A 21,725-nucleotide genomic window follows, 5' to 3' on the forward strand; every position below is an offset into this window, starting at 1 on the left:
ATGATTTCTTTCCTTCTGCTAACTTTGGGTTTTTTTGTTCTTCTTTCTCTAATTGCTTTAGGTGTAAGGTTAGGTTGTTTATTTGAGATGTTTCTTGTTTCTTAATGTAGGATTGTATTGCTATAAACTTCCCCCTTAGAACTGCTTTTCTGCATCCCATAGGTTTTGGGTTGTTGTGTTTTCACTGTCATTTGTTTCTAGGTATTTTTTGATTTCCTCTTTGATTTCTTCAGTGATCTCTTGGTTATTAAGTAGTGTATTGTTTAACTTCCATGTGTTTGTATTTCTTACAGATTTTTTCCTGTAGTTGATATCTAGTCTCATAGCGTAGTGGTCGGACGAGATACTTGATACGATTTCAATTTTCTTACATTTACCAAGGCTTGATTTGTGACCCAAGATAAGATCTATCCTGGAGAATGTTCCATGAGCACTTGAGAAGAAAGTGTATTCTGTTGTTTTTGGATGGAATGTCCTATAAATATCAATTAAGTCCATCTTGTTTAATGTATCATTTAAAGCTTGTGTTTCCTTATTTATTTTCGTTTTGGATGATCTGTCCATTGGTGAAAGTGGGGTGTTAAAGTCCCCTACTATGATTGTGTTACTGTCGATTTCCCCTTTTATGGCTGTTTAGCATTTGCCTTATGTGTTGAGGTGCTCCTATGTTGGGTGCATAAATATTTACAATTGTTATATCTTCTTCTTGGATTGATCCCTCGATCATTATGTAGTGTCCTTCTTTGTCTCTTGTAATAGTCTTTGTTTTAAAGTCTATTTTGTCTGATATGAGAATTGCTACTCCAGCTTTCTTTGATTTCCGTTTGCATGGAGTATCTTTTTCCATCCCCTCACTTTCAGTCTGTATGTGTCCCTAGGTCTGAAGTGGGTCTCTTGTAGACAGCATATATACGGGTCTTGTTTTTGTTTCCATTCAGCCAGTCTACGTCTTTTGGTTGGAGCATTTAATCCATTTACATTTAAGGTAATTATCAATATGTATGTTCCTATTACCATTTTCTTAATTGTTTTGGGTTTGTTATTGTAGGTCTTTTCCTTCTTTTGTGTTTCCTGCCTAGAGAAGTTCCTTTAGCATTTGTTGTAAAGCTGGTTTGGTGGTCCTGAATTCTCTTAGCTTTTGCTTGTCTGTAAAGGTTTTAATTTCTCCTTCGAATCTGAATGAGATCCTTGCTTGGTAGAGTAATCTTCGTTGTAGGTTTTTCCTCTTCATCACTTTAAATATATCCTGCCACTCCCTTCTGGCTTGGAGTTTCTGCTGTAAGATCAGCTGTTAACCTTATGGGGACTCCCTTGTATGTTATTTGTTGTTTTTCCCTTGCTGCTTTTAATATTTTTTCTTTGTATTTAATTTTTGATAGTTTAATATGTATCTTGGTGTGTTTCCCCTTGGATTTATCCTGTATGGGACTCTCTGTGCTCCCTGGACTTGATTGATTATTTGCTTTCCCCTATTAGGGAAGTTTTCAAATCTAATCTCTTGAAATATTTTCTCAGTCCCTTTCTTTTTCTCTCTTCTTCTGGGACCCCTATAATTCGAATGTTGGTGCATTTAATGTTGTCCCAGAGGTCTCTGAGACTGTCCTCAATTGTCTTCATTTTTTTTTCTTTATTCTTCTCTGCAGTAGTTATTTCCACTATTTTATCTTCCAGGTCACTTATCCGTTCTTCTGCCTCTGTTATTCTGCTATTGATCCCTTCTAGAGAATTTTAAATTTCATTTATTGTGTTGTTCATCACTGTTTGTTAGCTCTGTCGTTCTTCTAGGTCCTTGTTAAACGTTTCTTGTATTTTCTCCATTCTATTTCCAAGATTTTGGATCATCTTTAGTATCATTACTCTGAATTCTTTTTCATGTAGACTGCCTATTTCCTCTTCATTTGTTAGGTCTGGTGGGCTTTTACCTTGCTCCTTCATGTGCTGTGTGTTTCTCTGTCTTCTCATTTTGCTTAACTTACTGTGTTTGGGGTCTCCTTTTCGCAGGCTGCAGGTTCGTAGTTCCCATTGTTTTTGGTGTCTGCCCCCAGTGGTAAGGTTTGTTGAGTGGGTTGTGTAGGCTTCCTGGTGGAGGGGACCAGTGCCTGTGGTCTGGTGAATGAGGCTGGATCTTGTCTTTCTGGTGGGCAGGTCCACGTCTAGTGGTGTGTTTTGGGGTGTCTGTGGCCTTATTATGATTTTAGGCAGCCTCTCTGCTCATGGGTGGGGTTGTGTTCCTGTCTTGCTAGTTGTTTGGCATAGGGTGTCCAGCACTGGAGCTTGCTGGTTGTTGAGTGGAGCTGGGTCTTGGCGTTGAGATGGAGATCTCTGGGAGATTTTCGCCGTTTGATATTACGTGGAGCTGGGAGGTCTCTTGTGTACCAATGCCCTGAACTTGGGTCTCCCACCTCAGAGGCACAGCCCTGACACCTGGCTGGAGAACCAAGAGCCTGTCATCCACACGGCTCAGAATAAAAGGGAGAAAAAAAAGAAAGAAAGAAAGAGGAAGATAAAATAAAATAAAATGTTATTAAATTAAAAAATAAAAAATTATTAAAAATTTTTTAAAAAAGTAATTAAAAAAAAAAGAAAGAAGAGAGCAACCAAACCAAAAAACAAATCCACCAATGATAACAAGCGCTAAAAAGTATACTAAAAAAAAAAAAAAAAGAAAAAAAGAAGAAAAACAAACCCTAGAGAGAACCCTACGACAAATGGTAAAAGCAAAGCTATACACACAAAATCACAGACAGAAGCATACACATACACACTCACAAAAAGAGAAAAAGGGAAAAAATATATATATATTGTTGCTCCCAAAGTCCACCTCCTCAATTTGGGATGATTTGTTGTCTATTCAGGTATTCCACAGATGCAGGGTACATCAAGTTGATTATGGAGATTTAATCCGCTGCTTCTGAGGCTGCTGGGAGGGATTTCCCTTTCTCTTCTTTGTTCACACAGCTCCTGGGGTTCAGCCCCGCCTCTGCGTGTAGGTCACCTGAGGGCATCTGTTCTTCGCTCAGACAGGATGGGGTTAAAGGAGCAGCTGATTTGGGGGCTCTGGCTCACTCAGGCCGGTGGGAGGGAGGGGTACAGATGCGGGGTGAGCCTGCGGCGGCAGAGGCCAGCGTGATGTTGCACCAGCCTGAGGTGTGCCGTGTGTTCTCCCAGGGAAGTTGTCCCTGGATCATGGGACCCTGGAAGTGGCGGCTGCACAGGCTCCCGGGGGGGGAGGTGTGGATAGTGACCTGTGCTTGCACACAGGCTTCTTGGTGGCTGCAGCAGCAGCCTTAGCGTCTCAGGCCCATCTCTAGTGTCCGCGCTGATAGCCGCGGCTCGCGCCCGTCTCTGGAGCTTGTTTAGGCGGCACTCTTAATCCCGTCTGCCAACGCACCAGGAAACAAAGAGGGAAGAAAAAGTCTCTTGCCTCTTCGGCAGTTCCAAACCTTTTCCCGGACTCCCTCCCGGCTAGCTGTGGTGCAGTAGCCCCCTTCAGGTTGTGTTCATGCAGCCAACCCCAGTCCTCTCCCTGGGATCCGACCTCCGAAGCCCGAGCCTCAGCTCCCAGCCCCTGCCCGCCCCGGCGGGTGAGCAGAGAAGCCTCTCGGGCTGGTGAGTGCTGGTCGGCACCGATCCTCTGTGTGGGAATCTCTCCGCTTTGTCCTCCGCACCCCGTTGCTGCTCTCTCCTCCGTGGCTCCGAAGCTTCCCCCCTCCGCCACCCGCAGTCTCCGCCCATGAAGGGGCTCCCTGGTGTGTAGAAACCTTTCCTCTTTCACAGCTCCCTCCCACTGGTGCAGGTCCTGTCCCTATTCTTTTGTCTCTGTTTTTTTTTGCCCTACCCAGGTATGTGGGGAGTTTCTTGCCTTTTGGGAGGTCTGAGGTCTTCTGCCAGCGTTCAGTAGGTGTTCTGTAGGAGTTGTTCCACATGTGGATGTATTTCTGATGTATTTGTGGGGAGGAAGGTGATCTCCACGTCTTACTCTTCCGCCATCTTCTCTCCTTCTTTTCTATATCAGTTATTTTTTAAATGTCCCAAGTGATTCTAACATATAGGAAGTTGAGAACCACTCACCTGAATAACAGGTTTCTTGATTTGTAAGTACTATTCATTCATTTGGTCAATAGCTATGGGTATCTATTATAAACGTAGAAAACTGGCAGCCCTGGCATATTTTGTCTTTGGCCCACAGAGTGTTTTCAAAAAATTTTAGAGTTTAGATAATACTTTAAAATTGGGAGACTTATCGTAAACATTGGGATACCAAGGTCCTCTTGAAAAGAATGAAAGATCTGGCAAGCCTGGGCCTGTGTTCTTGCAAGACAAAAGTTGGCTAGAACTGAACTGCAGGTGCCCCTTTTAGACTGAAAAGGAGAATCCACTTTGCTGTAGTTCTCACCACTCCCTACAGCTCTCTCACAGAGGCTGAGTGTCAATTGCCATGTATTGTATCATTTGCATAGCTGTTAGTATTACTGTTTCAATACTAGAGAACAACTTCTTTGAAGCACTATCTCACGCCTCTCCCCTAACCGCCCCCCTCCACTCCCAATAGGGCTCACTGTAGAAGTAGAAAATGTTTCTCTGGGTCAAATATCCAGGCATCCAGCCCTCTCTACTCATTTATGTTTTCTGACTGGCTTCTGTGGTAATATGAGTTTGCAGCCCCTGACCTAATATATGGCAAGCACTGTGTTAGATGCTAGGGATATAGAAGAATGAGGTTCAGTGCCATTTTGGAGGAAGTCACGCTTAATTGGGGAATGCAGACATATTAATTAAAAAGTACTGCAAAAAAAAAAAAAAAAAGAAAGAAAAAAAAAAGCCATCAAAAGAGGAGAACAATGCTTGTTAGAATAGAAGATGTGGCATTTGAGTTGGATCTAGAAAGATGAATTGGGAGTTTTTTCCAGGCAGAAAGGCAAAGAAGCCATTTTAGGCCAACAAAACAGCAATCCCAAAATACAAACATATGAAAGCCCAGAGAGTGGTCAGAAATTAACACATGGGAAATGAGAGAAAGGGTCTGGAGATGAAACTGTGGAGTAAGTGTGGAATAGAGGAGGTTGGCTTTGTGTGAGTTCCCAAGGGTTTTTTCATTTTGTCTTTAACATAGTGGGAAAGGCATTAAAAGTCTTTAATCAAAGAGTGACACGATCACATTTCTATTTCTATTATCAGAAAGAGAAATCTGACAGCAATGTGAAGATTAACTGGGAGGGTGAGGTGAGTGACAGTGGGGACCTTAACAATGAAAGTAGCAATAGGTTCAGATTTGAGAGACGTTTGGGAGGTATAACTGGCAGGGCGTGGAAGCATATAGGAAAAGGAGAGAAAGAACCCAGGATGTTTGACTTATCGTGTAAAAATCGAGAAGATATTTTAGTTGCTAGAAGAGAAATTTAAAATAATGACTTATCACTGACTTGAGTTGATGTTAAAGTGACTTAATATTTAACCTCAAGCTATAAAGCATCGTCACAAGGCTGTTCCACCCTCCCCACCCCCCCCACCCCTTTTTGGTCTTACAAATAAACATGCTTATAATTTAGATACTTGAGTACATACCTGATTCTGCTGAACTTAGAGGATGACCTCCAAATTTTATTTCAGTTTGGCAGAGTTTAGTCATGTTTAGCAGCTGTGTGACTTGTGGAACATCTGTCGTGAGTTGGCAGCTTCGTGGAATGATGTCTGTAGGTTCATCTGTTGGAAAGGGAACACCATATCCAGTTGGAAATAAAGACTACCATTCATTCTCCAAATGTAAGCCATTTCTGCCAAATGGACATATCTTATAAATGAAACTGATTAAATTAAAACATTTTAGAGTGTAACTTTGGATGAGTTACTCAACCTTACAGGCTTGGTTTTCTCATCTGTAAAATGAGCATGATAATTTTAATGTTCACTTTCTAGGACTGTAGAAAGGATTAAATGAGATAGAGTACTTAACATATGGAACAGGTTCAGAGACTTCTGCAATAAATGAGAGCACTGACTGGAAACATTTTATATTTGTTTTTTAATACTAGAGTGGTACTCGAAAGAAGAACTAGCTAGGTATGCTCCAAGAAAGGTTTCTGGGAGTACACTGGCTCATTTATACAAGATCGATAAGTACAATGACATTACCGAATAAGCACCTAGAGCCATTATATGAGTCAATTTTTAAACTTTTTATTTTGAAATAATTTTAGACTTACAGAAAAGTTACAAAAATAGTACAGAGTTCCAATATACCCTTTACCCAGCTTCCCCTAATGTTAACATCCTACCTTCAAATACTTTCAAAGAAAAAAATAGTTTAATTAAAATAGTATTTTCATTATTATAGTTTGTATTTCCAATGAGATTTAATATTGTTCATATATGTTTATATGGATATTTAAGTTTTCATTATAGTAGATTTTCTATTCATGTTCTTAACCCATTTTACTTTTAGAGCATTTAAAAAAGTTATTTATATGATCTATTTTGTGGCAAAGATATTAAGCTTTGTCATATGTAGCAAGTAGGAATTAAGTTGCTATTAGCATTCCAAAAAGCAATTTTATTGTGTGCATCAAAAGTCTTAAAAATGTCCATGGCATTTTACTCAGTAATTTCACTTTATGAATCTATTCTAAAGTAAGCAAATCAGAAACTCAGATGAAGATCTATGTAAATAAGTGTTTATAATTTCTGAAAAATGAAGCAACTGGAATTTTCAGTAAAGAGTCACAGAAAATTGTATTTATGAAGATAGCTTGATGATATGGGAAAGGCTCAAGATAGGAAGTTAAATGAAAGTAACGTATCCAAAACTCTATCTCAACTTAACGATTTTAGAAAATTGTTAAATAAAATGTATGAATGGCAAAAGGACTAGAAGGAAATATACCAAAATGTAAAATAACTTTTCACGATTAGCTTAAGCATAGTTTTTATTTTCTTCTTAGAATAATTTGTGTTTAATTTTTATTAGGAAAGAGTTTCTATTTTTAGAATCTAGTGGAAAAATTTGGTGTGTGTATATGTGAATGTGAGTAGTAAGAAAAATTCAACCAAATTCATCCCTCAAAAACATCCTTAGGTATGTATAAACTCTAACCATGTATATAAAGGCAAATGATGTTAGGTTTTTGTACATCCAAGCCATGGCAATTCCCTAATTAGATCTTAATGTCCTAATCTTGAAAAGGAAAATGAATCATTTAGCTAAAAACTTAAATGCTTATCAGCAGTGTCATGGTTTCTAAGTATCCTAATGCTCCAGTAATTACAAATGCCACTGGGTTTACAAATCTTAGTTTTCAGGTATTCTTTGTCCATTCATTTCTTATTTGTCATCGACATTTAGTAAAGTAATTGAGTAAATGAATTCTCAAAATAGAAAACTTTTGGAAAATAAGTAGACTAACTCCAGATGTATATCTGACATGTCATTTCAGACTTCTCTGAGGCAGAAAAAGATAATTTCCACATCAATGCCAATATTGATAAACTAAGATTTTATATTAATAGAGGAAGAGAATTCTGTAGGCTAATAAGATTCTGAATCCTATGAAGAGAAATCATGGAAATTTTAGCTCATAGGGCTTGTGTGGATATATAATGTCATACAAAGTTTTAACTGTATCCAAAAGAAAAGCTGAGTTTCCAACTAACAAGGGACAGACAGCAAATTCTGGTAACCAAAACTCCATAAGCTTTTATGAAAGATAGAACAAGGCAGAGATTATTACAAAACTCTAATCTGAATCCTACAGGAACGTGGTTGACATGCAAATCAGATTTCACATTAAAAGGCTCAAATCCCCTCTGCGACGTTTTTTCTTTCTCTGTATCTACTCTCTCTTTGCTCTCAGAACGTCTCACTATCTATTGGATTATTCATTGAGGAAAACTGTGGGCAGTATAAAACCTGCAATAAAAGAAGAAATTCAAGAAAAAAAACTACTGGTTTACTATTTTAAAATACAGCCTAATCATTCAGCAACTACTGACTGTCAAACTTTGAGACTTTGTGGAGAAAGTCTCATTTGTGAGAAAGAGGAAAGGGGCCTTAGTTTCATTTTTGCGATCCCAAACTATGAAGGAGCTTTAAACCTGGTAGTTGGATGTTCTGATAGACCTAAATAGAACTTAACTCATCTCCCCACTAAACAATCCCCTTCTCCCGGCCCAATTACCAGGTTATGTTATTTTATTTTTTAAGCATTTACAGCTTAATTTAAAAATAAGGATTAATTCTGAAAACAGCATAGATCCTACATAAAAATTAAATCGTGCTGAACTGTGAGTATTAGAGGGCATGGTCTGCCTGTATCATTCATTTACTCATTTTATCATTCAGTAAATACTTATTGAGCCTCTACTATGTGCCAAGCACTCATCTAGTGGCTGGGAATGCAGTGGTGAGCCAGAGTGACTCTGTGTCGGCCTTACTGAAGCTTATACCTAGCAGAGAATATGAAACAAGTTATACCACAAATATTTTTATTATTATTTTTTTAATTTATTTATTTATGGCTGTGTTGGGTCTTCATTTCTGTGCGAGGGCTTTCTCTAGTTGCGGCAAGCGGGGGCCACTCTTCATCGCGGTGCGCGGGCCTCTCACTATCGCGGCCTCTCTTATTGCGGAGCATGGGCTCCAGATGCGCAGGCTCAGTAGTTGCGGCTCGCGGGCTCTAGAGCACAGGCTCAGTAGTTGTGGCTCACGGGCCCAGTTGCTCCGCGGCATGTGGGATCTTCCCAGACCAGGGCTCAAACCCGTGTCCCCTGCATTTGCAGGCAGATTCTCAACCACTGCGCCACCAGGGAAGCCCCTATACCACAAATATTTAAATTACAATTGTGTTAAGTGCTCTGAAAGAAAAGTTCAAGATGTTATAAAAGAAGCAATGGGGGAATCCAACATCACAGGGTGTTAGGGAAAGAGACATTTAAGCTGAGTCATAAAGGATAAGTAGTTATTCAGGTAGAGGAAACAGCATTTGAAGACTGAAGGCAGAAAGACTTTGGAGCATTCTAGGAAGTGGAAGAAAGATAATTCTGCCAAACAGAATAGTAAGAGAATCCCAATGATATCTTTACTACAACACCTGGTTCAAAGGGGGTGCTTAATAAATGGTCATGAACAAAAGCCCCTTTTAAACAGCCAATCTAGATTAAATGCAGCTGTCCAGTCTTGCATTTTTCTTCTCTGATTGTTCTTTGTTCAGCTATATCCTGAAAAGTACTGCATGCACATTTTATTTGGATAGCACATCTTTCTCCCCAGAGGGCAAATAACAAATCAAGCTGGCAATCAGATACTAAGGGACCAAGGCCTGTCTACCTTGTTCTTTCAGACAAGTTCTATCTTCGGGAAGGAACTGTGTATGGAAACGTGCAGACTGCTTGATTAACATCTGAAAAATGATACGATCGAATTTAAACTGCTTTTGCTAACACATCTGAAAGAACATAATGTTGGCTGGAATGGTTAGTTCAGAATGGCAATGGTATATGAAGGAGAAAGCTATGAGAAAGCTGACAGATTTGCTCATGTAGCATCCAAACACAACCAGATGGTAGTTTTTGTTGATGTCTTTGCTCCCAGTATGAGATAGTATATTATTGCAATGTTTGAGTGACTTTTTAACCCTGTTCTCCTTTCTTTGGCCATAAAGTCATAATAAAATGAACCATTCTATAGATGTTTAATACCCTTGATGAAGATCTTAACTAGCTTTAAAAATTAAGTCCTCAATTTAAATACATATATACAGCACTTTATGCATTAAAAACCATCATCCCCATTTTACTGGGGGGAAATGCCTTACAAAATAGTGAGATTTATAGACCTGTTTCCACTTAAGGCTACTCATAATTCATTGCAGTTTAACTAAGTACCAATTTTGTAATAGTTCACTGATCCTGGACTCAACTATATTCATCTTACCTATCTGCAGTGCCTAGCACAGTGCCTTACTTATATCAAATCTCACCTCTCTGAAACACCAGTGAGAGCCAAGCAGAAAACATAAAAGTTTCTAACTGCCAGGATATTTGTTTTTGCTTGGGCTGCTATAACAGAATACTGCAGACTGAGTGGCTTATAAATAACAAATTTATTTCTCATAGTTCTAGGGGCTGAGAAGCCCAAGATCAAGGCACCAGCAGACCTGATGTCTGATGAGGGTCCTATTCCTGGCTCCTAGATGGCTTCCTGCTAAAACCTCACCTGGTGGAAAGGGAGAGGGAGCTTTCTGGGATCTCTTTTATTAGGGCACATATAAATTCTAGAGGGACACATTTAATCTATAACAATTTTGGTACAAAGTTGGTTCATTTTTTGCTTGTTCATTCATTCACTTAGCATATAACTATCAGATTTTCTCTGGGCCTGGCATGGATTCAAATCCCTGCTTTATGGAGTTTACTGTATAAGTGCGGAAAGATTTTTAAGAAGCAGTATATCATTGTGGTTAAAAGCACAGGTTCTGGAGCAAGGCATCCTGGGTTCACATTCTGGCTCTACCAAGTGGTTGTGTGATCCTAGCATTGTAATTTACCTTGCTGTGCCCTGCTCTCCTTATCTGTGAAACATGGATATAAAAATAACACTTTCCTCATAGAGTTACTGTGACGATTAAATGAGCTTAATGTATACAAGAGGATAAGAATAGTGCCTGGTACATAGCAAGTGCTATATAAATGTTTACTATTCATAATAGACAAATACTTATGTAAATTATTTCATTACAATGGTGACAAAACCAGCACATCTTAGTATGTGTGTTTTTGTTTTGTTTTTAAAAATAAAAGGTTTTGATGTTTAAAGGAACTACACAAAAACTTGGCTATCTTGAATGAATCACTCCATTGAAGCTTTTTTTAAAAAAATGAGGAGAAATTCATTTTAACATAAAATTAAGCATTTTAAGATAAAAGATTCAGTGGCATATAGTATACTTACAATGTACTTACCCATTAACCCATATCTCCCCATTCTCTCTGGTCCCCAGTCCGTGGCAGCCACAAATCTACAATCTTGTCTCTATGGATTTATCTATTCTGGATATTTCATATAAATGGAATCAAACAATATGTGTCCTTTTGTGTCTGTGTGAATAGTACTTACCAAATTTTGTTAAACCATTCATCCACTGATGGACATGTGGGCTGTTTCCACATTTTGGTTATCATAGATAATGCTGTTATAAACATGCATGTACATGTTTTCCATTTTGTGGGGTATATACTTAGGAGTGGAATTGCAGGGTCAAATGGCAATTCTGTGTTTAACTTTTTAAGGAACTGCCAAAATGTTTTCCACACTGGGACAACAATTCTGCATTCCCATCAGCAATGTATGAAGGTTCCAATTTCTCTCCACACTTGCTAACACTTACTTTCCATTAAAAAATTATAGCCATCTTAGTGGGTGTAAAGTGGTAACTCACTGTGGTTTTAATTTGTATTTCCCTAATGACCAATAATGTTTAGCATCTTATGTTTGTTGCCTGACATTTGTATTATCTTCTTTTGTATATCTCTTTTGGAGATATATTTAAGTCTTTTGACCATGTTAAAAAATTGGGTTGTCATTTTGTTGTTGTGTTATATATTCCAGATACTAGAATACATCAGAATATATATATACACTCTATTTAAGAACCAGAATATATATTCTATCAGATATATGATTTACAAATATTTTCTCCCATTCTGTAGGCTGTCTTTTCACTTTCGTGATAATGTCATTTGATATACAAAATTTTTAATTTTGATAAAGTATAATTTATCTATTTTGAAAATTTTGTTGCTATGCTTTTGGTATCATATCTAAGAATCTATTGTCAAAACCAAGGTCATGAAGATTTATCTCTATTTTTTTCCAAGACTTTAATGGTTTAACCTCTTACATTTAAGTCACTGATCCATTTTGAGTCAATTTTTATATATTGTGTGAAGTAGGGTTCCAACTTCATTCTTTTGGACGTGGATACGTAACTGTCCCAGAACCGTTTGTTGAAGAGACTATTCTCTCCCCATTGAACGCTCTTGGCATCCTTGTCAAAATCAGATGTATAAATTTATTTCTGGACTTAACTCTGTTCCATTGGTCTATATGTCAGTCCTAACAGCAAACTCCTTTGATTTCTGTAACACTGAGGTAAGTTTTGAAATTGAGAAGTGTGACTCCTCCAACTTTTTTCTTCTTTTTCAAGAATTTTTGGGTATTCAGGTCCTCTTGCAATGCCATATGAGTTTGAGGATTAGTTTTCCCATTTCTGCAAAAAAGGCCATTGAAATGTTGAGAGAGATTGAATTTAATCTCTAGATCTTTTTAGGTAATATTGAAAATCTTAACAATATCATGTCTTCCAATGCATGAATGTGTGATATCTTTCCATTTATGTAGGTCTTCTTTAATTTCTTTTAGCAATGTTTCATAGTTTTCAGTGTACAAGTCCTTACGTCCTTGATTAAATTTATTCCTAGGTATTTAATTATTTGGATGGTATTGTAAAATGAAATTGTTGTCCTTAGAAGTTTTGAGAAATAATGTTTTATTATAAATAACATTCATAATACTTAATTATAAAATATGTATTTTAATCAGAATAATTGAGTCTTGATATACAGATATTCATGACCCATTTCTGTGGGATCTACTGTTGGCTGCTGGGCACCTCTGCTATGCTGAGATCTTATCCCCTTTACTTCCCCTGGGGTGGTTTGCTAGGCAAGGGTATTTTGAGTTCAGCTCCTCTTTGGGAAGGAGTGGAAATGTAGCCTTAAACTGACAAGATTCGGATATGATGTGCACTCACCTGACCTGGAGGTGAGCAAAGAGGTGGGAAAAAAACTCAAGAATGTTAATTATTTAAAACACTAAATCATTGCACTTATTGTGGAAGGTAAACTTGTGTAGCACTGAGGAAAGGACAGTCAGAGGCTTGGCGTCGAGTTCCACCTTCTGTACCCTCGGCCAAGATGCCTCATTTCCATGGGCCTTGTTTTCCTTATCTGTATAATTAAGACATTGGATTAGATAATCTCTAGGGCCTTTTCCTGATCAATGAGTCTATCAAGGCAAGACATCAGAGGATCTCTAGGGCCCTTTCCTGATCAATGAGTCTACCAAGGAAAGACAACAGTATTTCTAATTTTTTCTGTGGCCTCTGAACGGATGATTTTCTTCACATTGCTAGACACCCAATAAAGGTTTATTGTATAGAGATAGTAAATGAATGGATAATTGAACAAACAATTAGCTAGCCCTTACTTCATTAATTCATCAAACATTTATGACAGGTTACTGGTGCCAGCTCATGTGCTAGAGATAAAAATGTGGAGATCCAAAAAAAAAAAAAAAACAGTGGAGATCTAGTCTATGCCCTCAAAGTGCTCTCAGTCTTAAATCATAGTTTTAATTCTTCTCTTCTTGCATTTCTAAACACAGAACACATACTCCCCAGTCCTGATCTTTTAGAGAGAACAATGAACTGGGCAGACTGGGGAGTCAGGAGATGTGTAAAACTGTCGTTGGCATAGCATAAGTTCGTGCTTAATGGGTCATCACTTGTTCTCTTCTCTCATCTCTTCTCTTTTCTCTCCTTTGTCTTTCTCTTATCTATCTACACATATATTGTGTTTTTTAAAAAATGCAGAATGATACAAGTTAATCAATAATTCAGTCATGCAAATGCCAGTCCATGTCCCCTTGGGAACCATAAAAGTAATAAACTAAATTGAATTAGCATGCTTTACTACTTGTCCAGCGAAAGTCATTCCTCTGGGCAACTAAAAAACTGGTTAATTGTCATTTTAGGGTTCCAATAACTCACTTTCTATTATATCCCACTGTGTAACAGAGAACAGCAAGGGAATTAGGCAACATTTCCTAGCTTCGGTGAGTTTGAGAGGTCCTAGAGTGAAATGGTAGCAGTTTAAATAAGCCAAGGACCACACAGTACTGAGCTTAAGTACGCATTTAATATAATATTTAAAAACTGAACCTGAGAATGGAAGGTAAGAAACACATAAAAAAGTTTCCTTGGATAAAAGTCTCAACACTATGACTGACTACTCTGTTTCTGCAGAATAGAATGACTCCTCTCTTTCAGTAAGAAAGACAAAGGGACATTCATCACTTATTGTAATACAGATACCCTCAACACAGTCAGTTACCAAATCCTCTAGTTCTTATTACGTGACATCGCTTGTATATTTCCTTTTAAAATTTTCCCTCTTTTCTATCCTTCCATGAGAGGCAGTGTGCTGTAGTAATTAAGAGTATAAATTCTGGAGTCCGACTGCCAGGGTTTAAATCCTGCCTCTACTACTTAGCAGTTATGTGACACTGGGCACATATCCTGACCTCTCTGTGCCTCAGTTTCCCTATCTATAAAATGGGGATAGTAGTACTATCCGTCTTGTAGAGTTGTTATAAACATTAATGTAATCTAAGTTCATATATGTAAAGTGCTTATAACAGCCACTGCTTCTATCATCATCATCATCACGATTATTACTTCTGCTGCCAACCTTCTGAACTCTTAAATTGTTAACTTTTCTAGTGTCTATAATTACACAGTGAACTCTGAGGACAGGAGCCTGTTCTACATTTTTATGTCACCCAAAGTATGAAGCCTAATAATGCAATATTATATTACACCATACCTCCCACCTCTGCCAAGTACCATACTGAACTCCCCGTTCCTTGAACACATCGGATCCTTTCATAATGCTAGGCCTTTATACATATATGCTCTTTCCTCTGCCTGAAATGCTTTATCTTCTCATTGTCCACTTTCATAACCTGGAAAATTTTTGTTTTTATTTTAGCAGGCAGCTTGGAAAGTTTATTTCTCTAGGTAACTATAGACCAGACACTGGTATATAGATAGATACTGATCAATGAAGTCATATTCACTGGTCTGTGGTGAAAATGTGAGCCTTTATTCTGAAATTTAGAACTTCTCACGTGTGTATGTGTAAATGTCCTTGCATTTAGTGAAACAATCAGAATAACTGTAGCTTTTCTTATTTGTTTGCCTGTTTTAATGCACTGAATTGGCAAATTCAAAAGTTGTCATCACTGTGCTAGTCCTCAAGTTTTTCTTAACCTGACAGATCTGTGAAATCCAAGCGCCCCACCAAGTGGCTCTCTCCAGTAAATGGTCAGTGCTCCAGCCTCTTCCCTCACTGTCTGTCAAGCCCCTTAGACAAATTTCCACCAGGTCCTATAAATTACACATACATGTAAGTTTCCCTGTGAGACCCTGAGCTCCCTGAAGCAGGGGCTGTGCTCATCCCAGTGCCTGATGTGTAGAAGGCAGACAAATGTTTAGCATCTACACACTATATTATAGTTTATGTCTTTTCATATATATTTTGTATTTGATTGTATCTTTACCACAACCTTAGAGTAATTATTGAGCAAACAAAGCACAGAGATATTCAAAACTCAAACAAAACCACAAACTTAGTACATGATCAAAGCAATAGACTGTGGAAATATTAATCGAAATCTTTAGGCTCTACAATATCAATTTAATTTCTCCAAGATGTACTTGATTTACATACATTATACTTTCACTGAGACTATAATAATAATACTTACCTAACAAGGGAACAATTATTATCCTCATTTTACTAATGAGGGAACTGAAGCACAGACATAGGGTCAGTATTTGCACAAGGTTAAATACTGGCAGCTAAATGGGGTTATACTCCACAGTACCCTGAAGCACAGCATACTTCCCCAAATCTGTTCAGAGCCTTTCAGGTGATCTGAGATGCCACATTCATAAGGCTTCTTTTCAGGCCTTCTGAAAACATGAAAGAAATTACGCCAATTCTTGTTCTTTGGAAATATTTATAGATTATCCATTCACTTAAAATCTACTTATCAAACAAAATACACATATATTGTTCAAAAATTCAGGTAGTACGGGACTTCCCTGGTGGTGCAGTGGTTAAGAATCTGCCTGCCAATGCAGGGGACACGGGTTCGAGCCCTGGTCCAGGAAGATTCCACATGCTGTGAAGCAACTAAGCCCGTGCGCCACAACTACTGAGCCTGTGCTCTAGAGCCCGTGAGCCACAACTACTGGGCCCACGTGCCACAACTACTGAAGCCGGCGTGCCTAGAGCCCATGCTCCGCAACAAGAGAAGCCACCACAATGAGAAGCCCCAACTCTCCACAACTAGAGAAAAGCCCACGCGCAGCAATGAAGACCCAATGCAGCCAAAAATAAATAAATAAATTTACTTAAAAAAAAATCAAGTAGTACTATAAAATTATGAGAAAAAAACCATCATACCATCATGCCCTAACTGCTGCCCTCCCACCTCACACATCCACCAGTCCTGCAATGCAGAGGCAACTATTTCCAAGCCTTTCATTTATATGTGCTAAATCTTCTGGTATTTACTTCCATATTTATAAATGGAAGCCTTATATTGCCATTTCTGCACTTAATAGTTTTAGATGATATCTCTGATTTCCTATTCTGGAAAAAGAAAATTCAGCATTATTAAGCCACTATAATACGTCCTCTCTTTCTTCCCCACATCCCCCCAACATGATTTTACATAATTTTGGGATAAGTTATTATTCAGTGTTTTAATTATTAAGACTGTGTAAAAAAATCATGCCATTGTACATCTTAGAATAGCAGAAATCCAAAACACTGACAACACCAAATGCGGGCAAGGATGTGGAACAACAGGGACTCTCATTCATTGCTGGTGGAATAACAAAATGTTATAGCTGCTTTGGAAGACAGTTTGCCAGTTTCTTACAAAACTAAACATACTCTTAACATAGGAACCAGCAATCGTGCTCCTTGGTATTGACCCAAATGAGTTGAAAATTTATGTCCATACCGAAAACCTACACAAGAATGTTTATAGCAGTTTTATTTATAATTGCCAAAATGTGGAAGCAACCAATATATCCTTCAGGAGATGAATGGATAAGTAAACTGTGGTATATCCAGACAATGGAATATTATTCAGCACTAAAATGAAATGAGCTATAAAACTGTGAAAAGACACGCAGGAACCTTAAATGCATATTACTAAGTGAAAAAGTCAATCTGAAAGCTACATGCTACATGATTCCAACTATGCGACATTCTGGAAAAGCCAAAACTATGGAGACAGTACAAAGATCAATGGTTGCCAGGCACTAATGGGGAGGGAAGGATGAACAGGTAGAGCACAGAAGACTTTTAGGGCAATGAAACTATTCTGTATGATGCTGTAATTGTGGATACACGTCATTATTCATTTGTCAAAACCCACAGAATGTACAACACTGAGTGAACCCTAATGTAAACTATGGACATTGGGTGACAATGATGTGTCAGTGTAGGATCAAGTGTAAGGAATGTACCAATCTGGTATGGGTGGTCATAGCTGGAGAGACTGCACGCGTGGGAACAAAGAACATGTGGAAACCCTCTGTCCTTTCCACTCAATTTTGCTGTAAATCTAAAAATTCTCTAAAAAATAAATCTGTTTAGAAAAATGTTGTGGATTTTTTGATGATGGACATTCTGACCGGTGTGAGGTGATACCTCATTGTAGTTTTGATTTGCATTTCTCTAATGATTAGTGATGTTGAGCATCTTTTCATGTGTTTGTTGGCAATCTGTATATCTTCTTTGGAGAAATATCTATTTAGGTCTTCTGCCCATTTTTGGATTGGGTTGTTTGTTTTTTTGATATTGAGCTGCCTAAGCTGCTTGTATATTTTGGAGATTAATCCTTTATAAGTTGCTTCATTTGCAAATATTTTCTCCCATTCTGAGGGTTGTCTTTTTGACATGGAAGTAACCTAAGTGTCCATCGACAGATGAATGGATAAAGAAAATGTGGCACATATATACAATGGAATATTACTCAGCCATAAAAAGGAATGAAATTGAGTTATTTGTAGTGAGGTGGGTGGACCTAGAGCCTGTCATACAGAGTGAAGTAAGTCAGAAAGAGAAAAACAAATACCGTATGCTAACACCTATATATGGAATCTAAAAAAAAAAAAAGGTTCTGAAGAACCTAGGGGCAGGATGGGAATAAAGACGCAGGCATAGAGAGTGGACTTGAGGACACGGGGAGGGGGAAGGGTAAGCTGGGATGAAGTGAGAGAGTGGCACGGACATATATACACTACCAAGTGTAAAAGAGATAGCTAGTGGGAAGCAGCTGCATAGCACAGGGAGATCAGCTCAGTGCTTGTGACCACCTAGAGGGCTGGGATAGGGAAGGTGGGAGGGAGATGCAAGAGGGAGGAGATATGGAGATATATGTATACGTATAGCTGATTCACTTTGTTATACAGCAGAAACTAACACACCATTGTAAAGCTATTATACTCCAATAAAGATGTTAAAAAAAAATGTTGTGCCTATCTTAGCCACATGATATACTATGATTACATGTTTTTTCTTGTGCATTTTTTTCCCCTTGTAGTTCATCACTGTTTTGTTTTGTCATGGGTTTTTCTACATTCCTAACATTAATTCTTCCCAAACTCCCCATCAGCACTGTAAAATCACAATTGATTTTGTTTTTCATTTTCAAACACACCATACTCTATCAGATACATTCTTTTCCTGAAGACTTTCCTCTTGGAAGCCCCATTTTTTTCTGCTAAAATATGTACTGACTGTTCTCTAGATGTGTTTTATAAGTGTCATGCCTTGAATTCCTTTAACCATAATTCTGAAAATTTGCTTTGCTTTTCTATTGGATGAAATCTTCTATTTCTGGGTCCCCTATATGCCTTTTTCTTGATTTATTCCTTAATTTTTGTGGAGAATGTCTTCTGGATCTTTTCTGAGAAAGGATGTAAATAAATTTTTGAGACTTTGCATGTCTGCTAATATCTTCATTCTATACTCATTTGATTGATAGACTGGATGGGTGTAGAATTCTGAATAATAATTTTTCTAAATAATTTCCCTTTGGCTTCTGAAGATATACGTTCAAGGTCTTCTACCATTTAAGGTTGCTGTATAAAGTCAGACATCATTCTTATTTATAACCCTTTGTATGTAACCACTGTATGTATTTAAAAAAATCCTGGAAGCTTAAAAGATCTTTTTTTTTTCCCCTCTTGTTCTGAAATTACACAATAGTGAGTCTTTTTTTGATGAATTATGTCAACTGAAAATATCTGGCCTTCAATTTTGGGAAATCTTATATTTCATCCTTTCTGTTTTCTCTAGTCTCTCATCTTGGAATCCTATTATTCTGATGGTTAACCTCTTGGACTAACTTCTAATATTCTTAACATTTCCATCCTATTTTCAGTTTTCTGAACGTCTTCCTTTTTATTTTATATTTTTGGTTTTACATCTCTAGAGGAAGACAATACAATACAAAGTCTCAAAATAACTCTATAGTTTTTGATTTCAAGTGTCCAACATTCACTTGAAACTTACCAGGCATACCAGGAGACAACACCAAGACTAAAACAGGCAATAGAAACAGACCCACAGGAGAGTCAGGTATTGGAATTATGAGCCATGGCCTTTAAAATAACTCTGATTAATATATTTCAGGAATTAGATAACAAAATAAAGAATTTCAGTTGAGGACTGGAAACTATAAAAAAGAATGTAATAAAATTCTAGAATCAAAAAAATAATAACTGAAATTAAGAACGTTAAAGTATGTATTCATTCAGCTCCTTACTAAATAGCCAAAGAAATGCCTACATAGATGCTCCAAGAGAAATGTAGAATGATTCAAGCAACACTACTGGAAATAGCCTAAAATGGAAAAATTAATTGTGGAATATACATACAATGGCATACTATACAGTACTGAAGATCAGCACCAACATAGATGAATCTCTATGTGTACTGGGAAGAATGTATTTATGAAAGAGTATGTACCATATGATTCCATTTATATAAAGTTCAAAAGTAGGTAAAATTAATATGTGGTGTTAGAGGTAAGGACAGAGTTACCTCTCAGAGGAAGGAAGACGGTTATGATTGGGATGGGACATAAAGAGGGCTTCTAGGCTGCTTGTAATGTTCTATTTCTTGATCTGGGTGGTGGTTAACAAATGTGCTCACTTTATGGTAATTCCTCATGCTGTATGCCTACAATTTATAAATGTTTCTAGATGTATATAAAAGTTTATAATATAATATACTTCAATAAAATGTTTACTGGAGTAAAGCAAGAAAAAATATTATTTTATAGATGCAATATCTTTTCTTAACTCTGAGAAGAACATGTATCTATTCCTAACTTATCTATTTACTTCTTCCTATTAGTTTTGGTGTCTATCTACCATATATTCGATGTACCTGAGTTCAGGCACTCTACTTTAGTGTCTCTAGAGGATAAAGGTCCTGTTGCATGGTTGTATGGAGTTGGAGAGGGGATCTGGGGTCCTATAGTAACCGATACAGAATTCTAACCAATCTACCTGTTTTTAGCCATACCCTTTATCCCTGCCTATAGCAGTACCTAGGGCTGACAGTTCTTTCTTCTTTTTTTTTTTTTTACCATGTTGGCTGTGTTAATATTGTTATAGTTTATTTTAAAAAAAAGATATGTTTCAAGGGTACAGCATTGTAATTTGACATCTGTATACACTATAAAGTGATCACTACCACAAGTCTAGTTACCCCCTTCACTATAGAGTTGACCCTCTTCACCCATTTTGCCCACTCCCCCAACCTCTTCCCCTCTGGTAATTATCAATCTGATCTCTGTATCTAGGAGTTTGTTTTTGTTTTATTTTGTTTGCTCATTTGTTTTGTTTTTTTAGATTCCCCATATAAGTGAAATCATACAGTATTTGTCTTTCTCCATCTGACTTATTTCACTTAGCATAATACCTTCAAGGTTCATCCAGTTGTTGCAAGTGGCAGGATTTTGTTCTTTTTTGTGGCTGAGTAGAATTCCACTGTGTTTATATACCATCCATCAATAGACACTTAGGCTGCTTCCATATCTTGGCTATTGTAAATAATGCTGCAATGAACACAGGGATGCATACATCTTAATGTTTTTGTTTTCTTCAGATAAATACCCAGAAGTGAAATATCTGGATCATATGGTAGTTCTCTTCTTAATTATTTGAGGAATCTCCATGCTGGTCTCCATAGTAGCTTCACTGATTTACAGTCCCACCAACAGTGTATGAGGGTTCCTTTTTCTCCACATCCTTTCCAACATTTGTTATTTATTGTCTTTTTGATAACAGTCAATCTTACAGATGTGAGGTGATATCTCATTGTTGTTTTGATTTGCATTTCCCTAATAATTAGTGATGCTGAACATCTTTTCATGTGTCTGTTGGCCATCTGTATGTCTTCTTTGGAAAAATGTTTATTCAGACCCTCTGCCCATTTTTTAATCAGGTTTGTTGTTGTTGTCTGTATTCTTTTTTTTTTTGGCTGTGTTGTGTCTTCATTGTGGTGTGCTGGCTTTTCCTTGTGGTGGCTTCTCTTGTTGCAGAGCATAGGCTCTAGGTGTGTGGGCTTCAGTAGCTGCAGCATGCAGGCTCAGTAGTTGCAGCACGTGGGCTCTAGGGTGTGTGGGCTCAGTAGTTGTGACTTGTGGGCTCCAGAGCACAGGCTCAGTAGTTGTGGCACACAGGCTTAGATGCTCCACAGCATGTGGGATTTTCCTGGACCAGGGATCGAACCCGTGTCCCCTGCATTGGCAGGCGGATTCTTAACCACTGCAATACCAGGGAAGTCCCTTGTCTGTA

At 37.7% G+C, this 21,725-nt stretch overlaps 1 protein-coding gene across 10 annotated transcripts in view; it reads right to left on the minus strand.

The window, feature by feature from the left end:
• CFAP20DC (CFAP20 domain containing) overlaps window positions 1-21,725 on the minus strand; it is a 291,020-nt gene that overhangs the window by 143,886 nt on the left and 125,409 nt on the right. For 8 of the 10 annotated variants that reach the window (XM_059940068.1, XM_059940072.1, XM_059940067.1 and 5 more), the window contains exon 7: window positions 5,566-5,703. In XM_059940068.1, coding sequence (XP_059796051.1) covers window positions 5,566-5,703 — 138 coding nt within the window. Of the gene's footprint in view, window positions 1-5,565; window positions 5,704-11,897; window positions 12,261-15,738; window positions 15,807-21,725 lie in introns of those variants that run through there. The other 2 variants (XM_059940076.1, XM_059940078.1) reach the window with 2 other exon arrangements.

This window comes from Balaenoptera ricei, chromosome 11, assembly GCF_028023285.1.
Source record: "Balaenoptera ricei isolate mBalRic1 chromosome 11, mBalRic1.hap2, whole genome shotgun sequence".
NCBI lineage: Eukaryota > Metazoa > Chordata > Mammalia > Artiodactyla > Balaenopteridae > Balaenoptera > Balaenoptera ricei.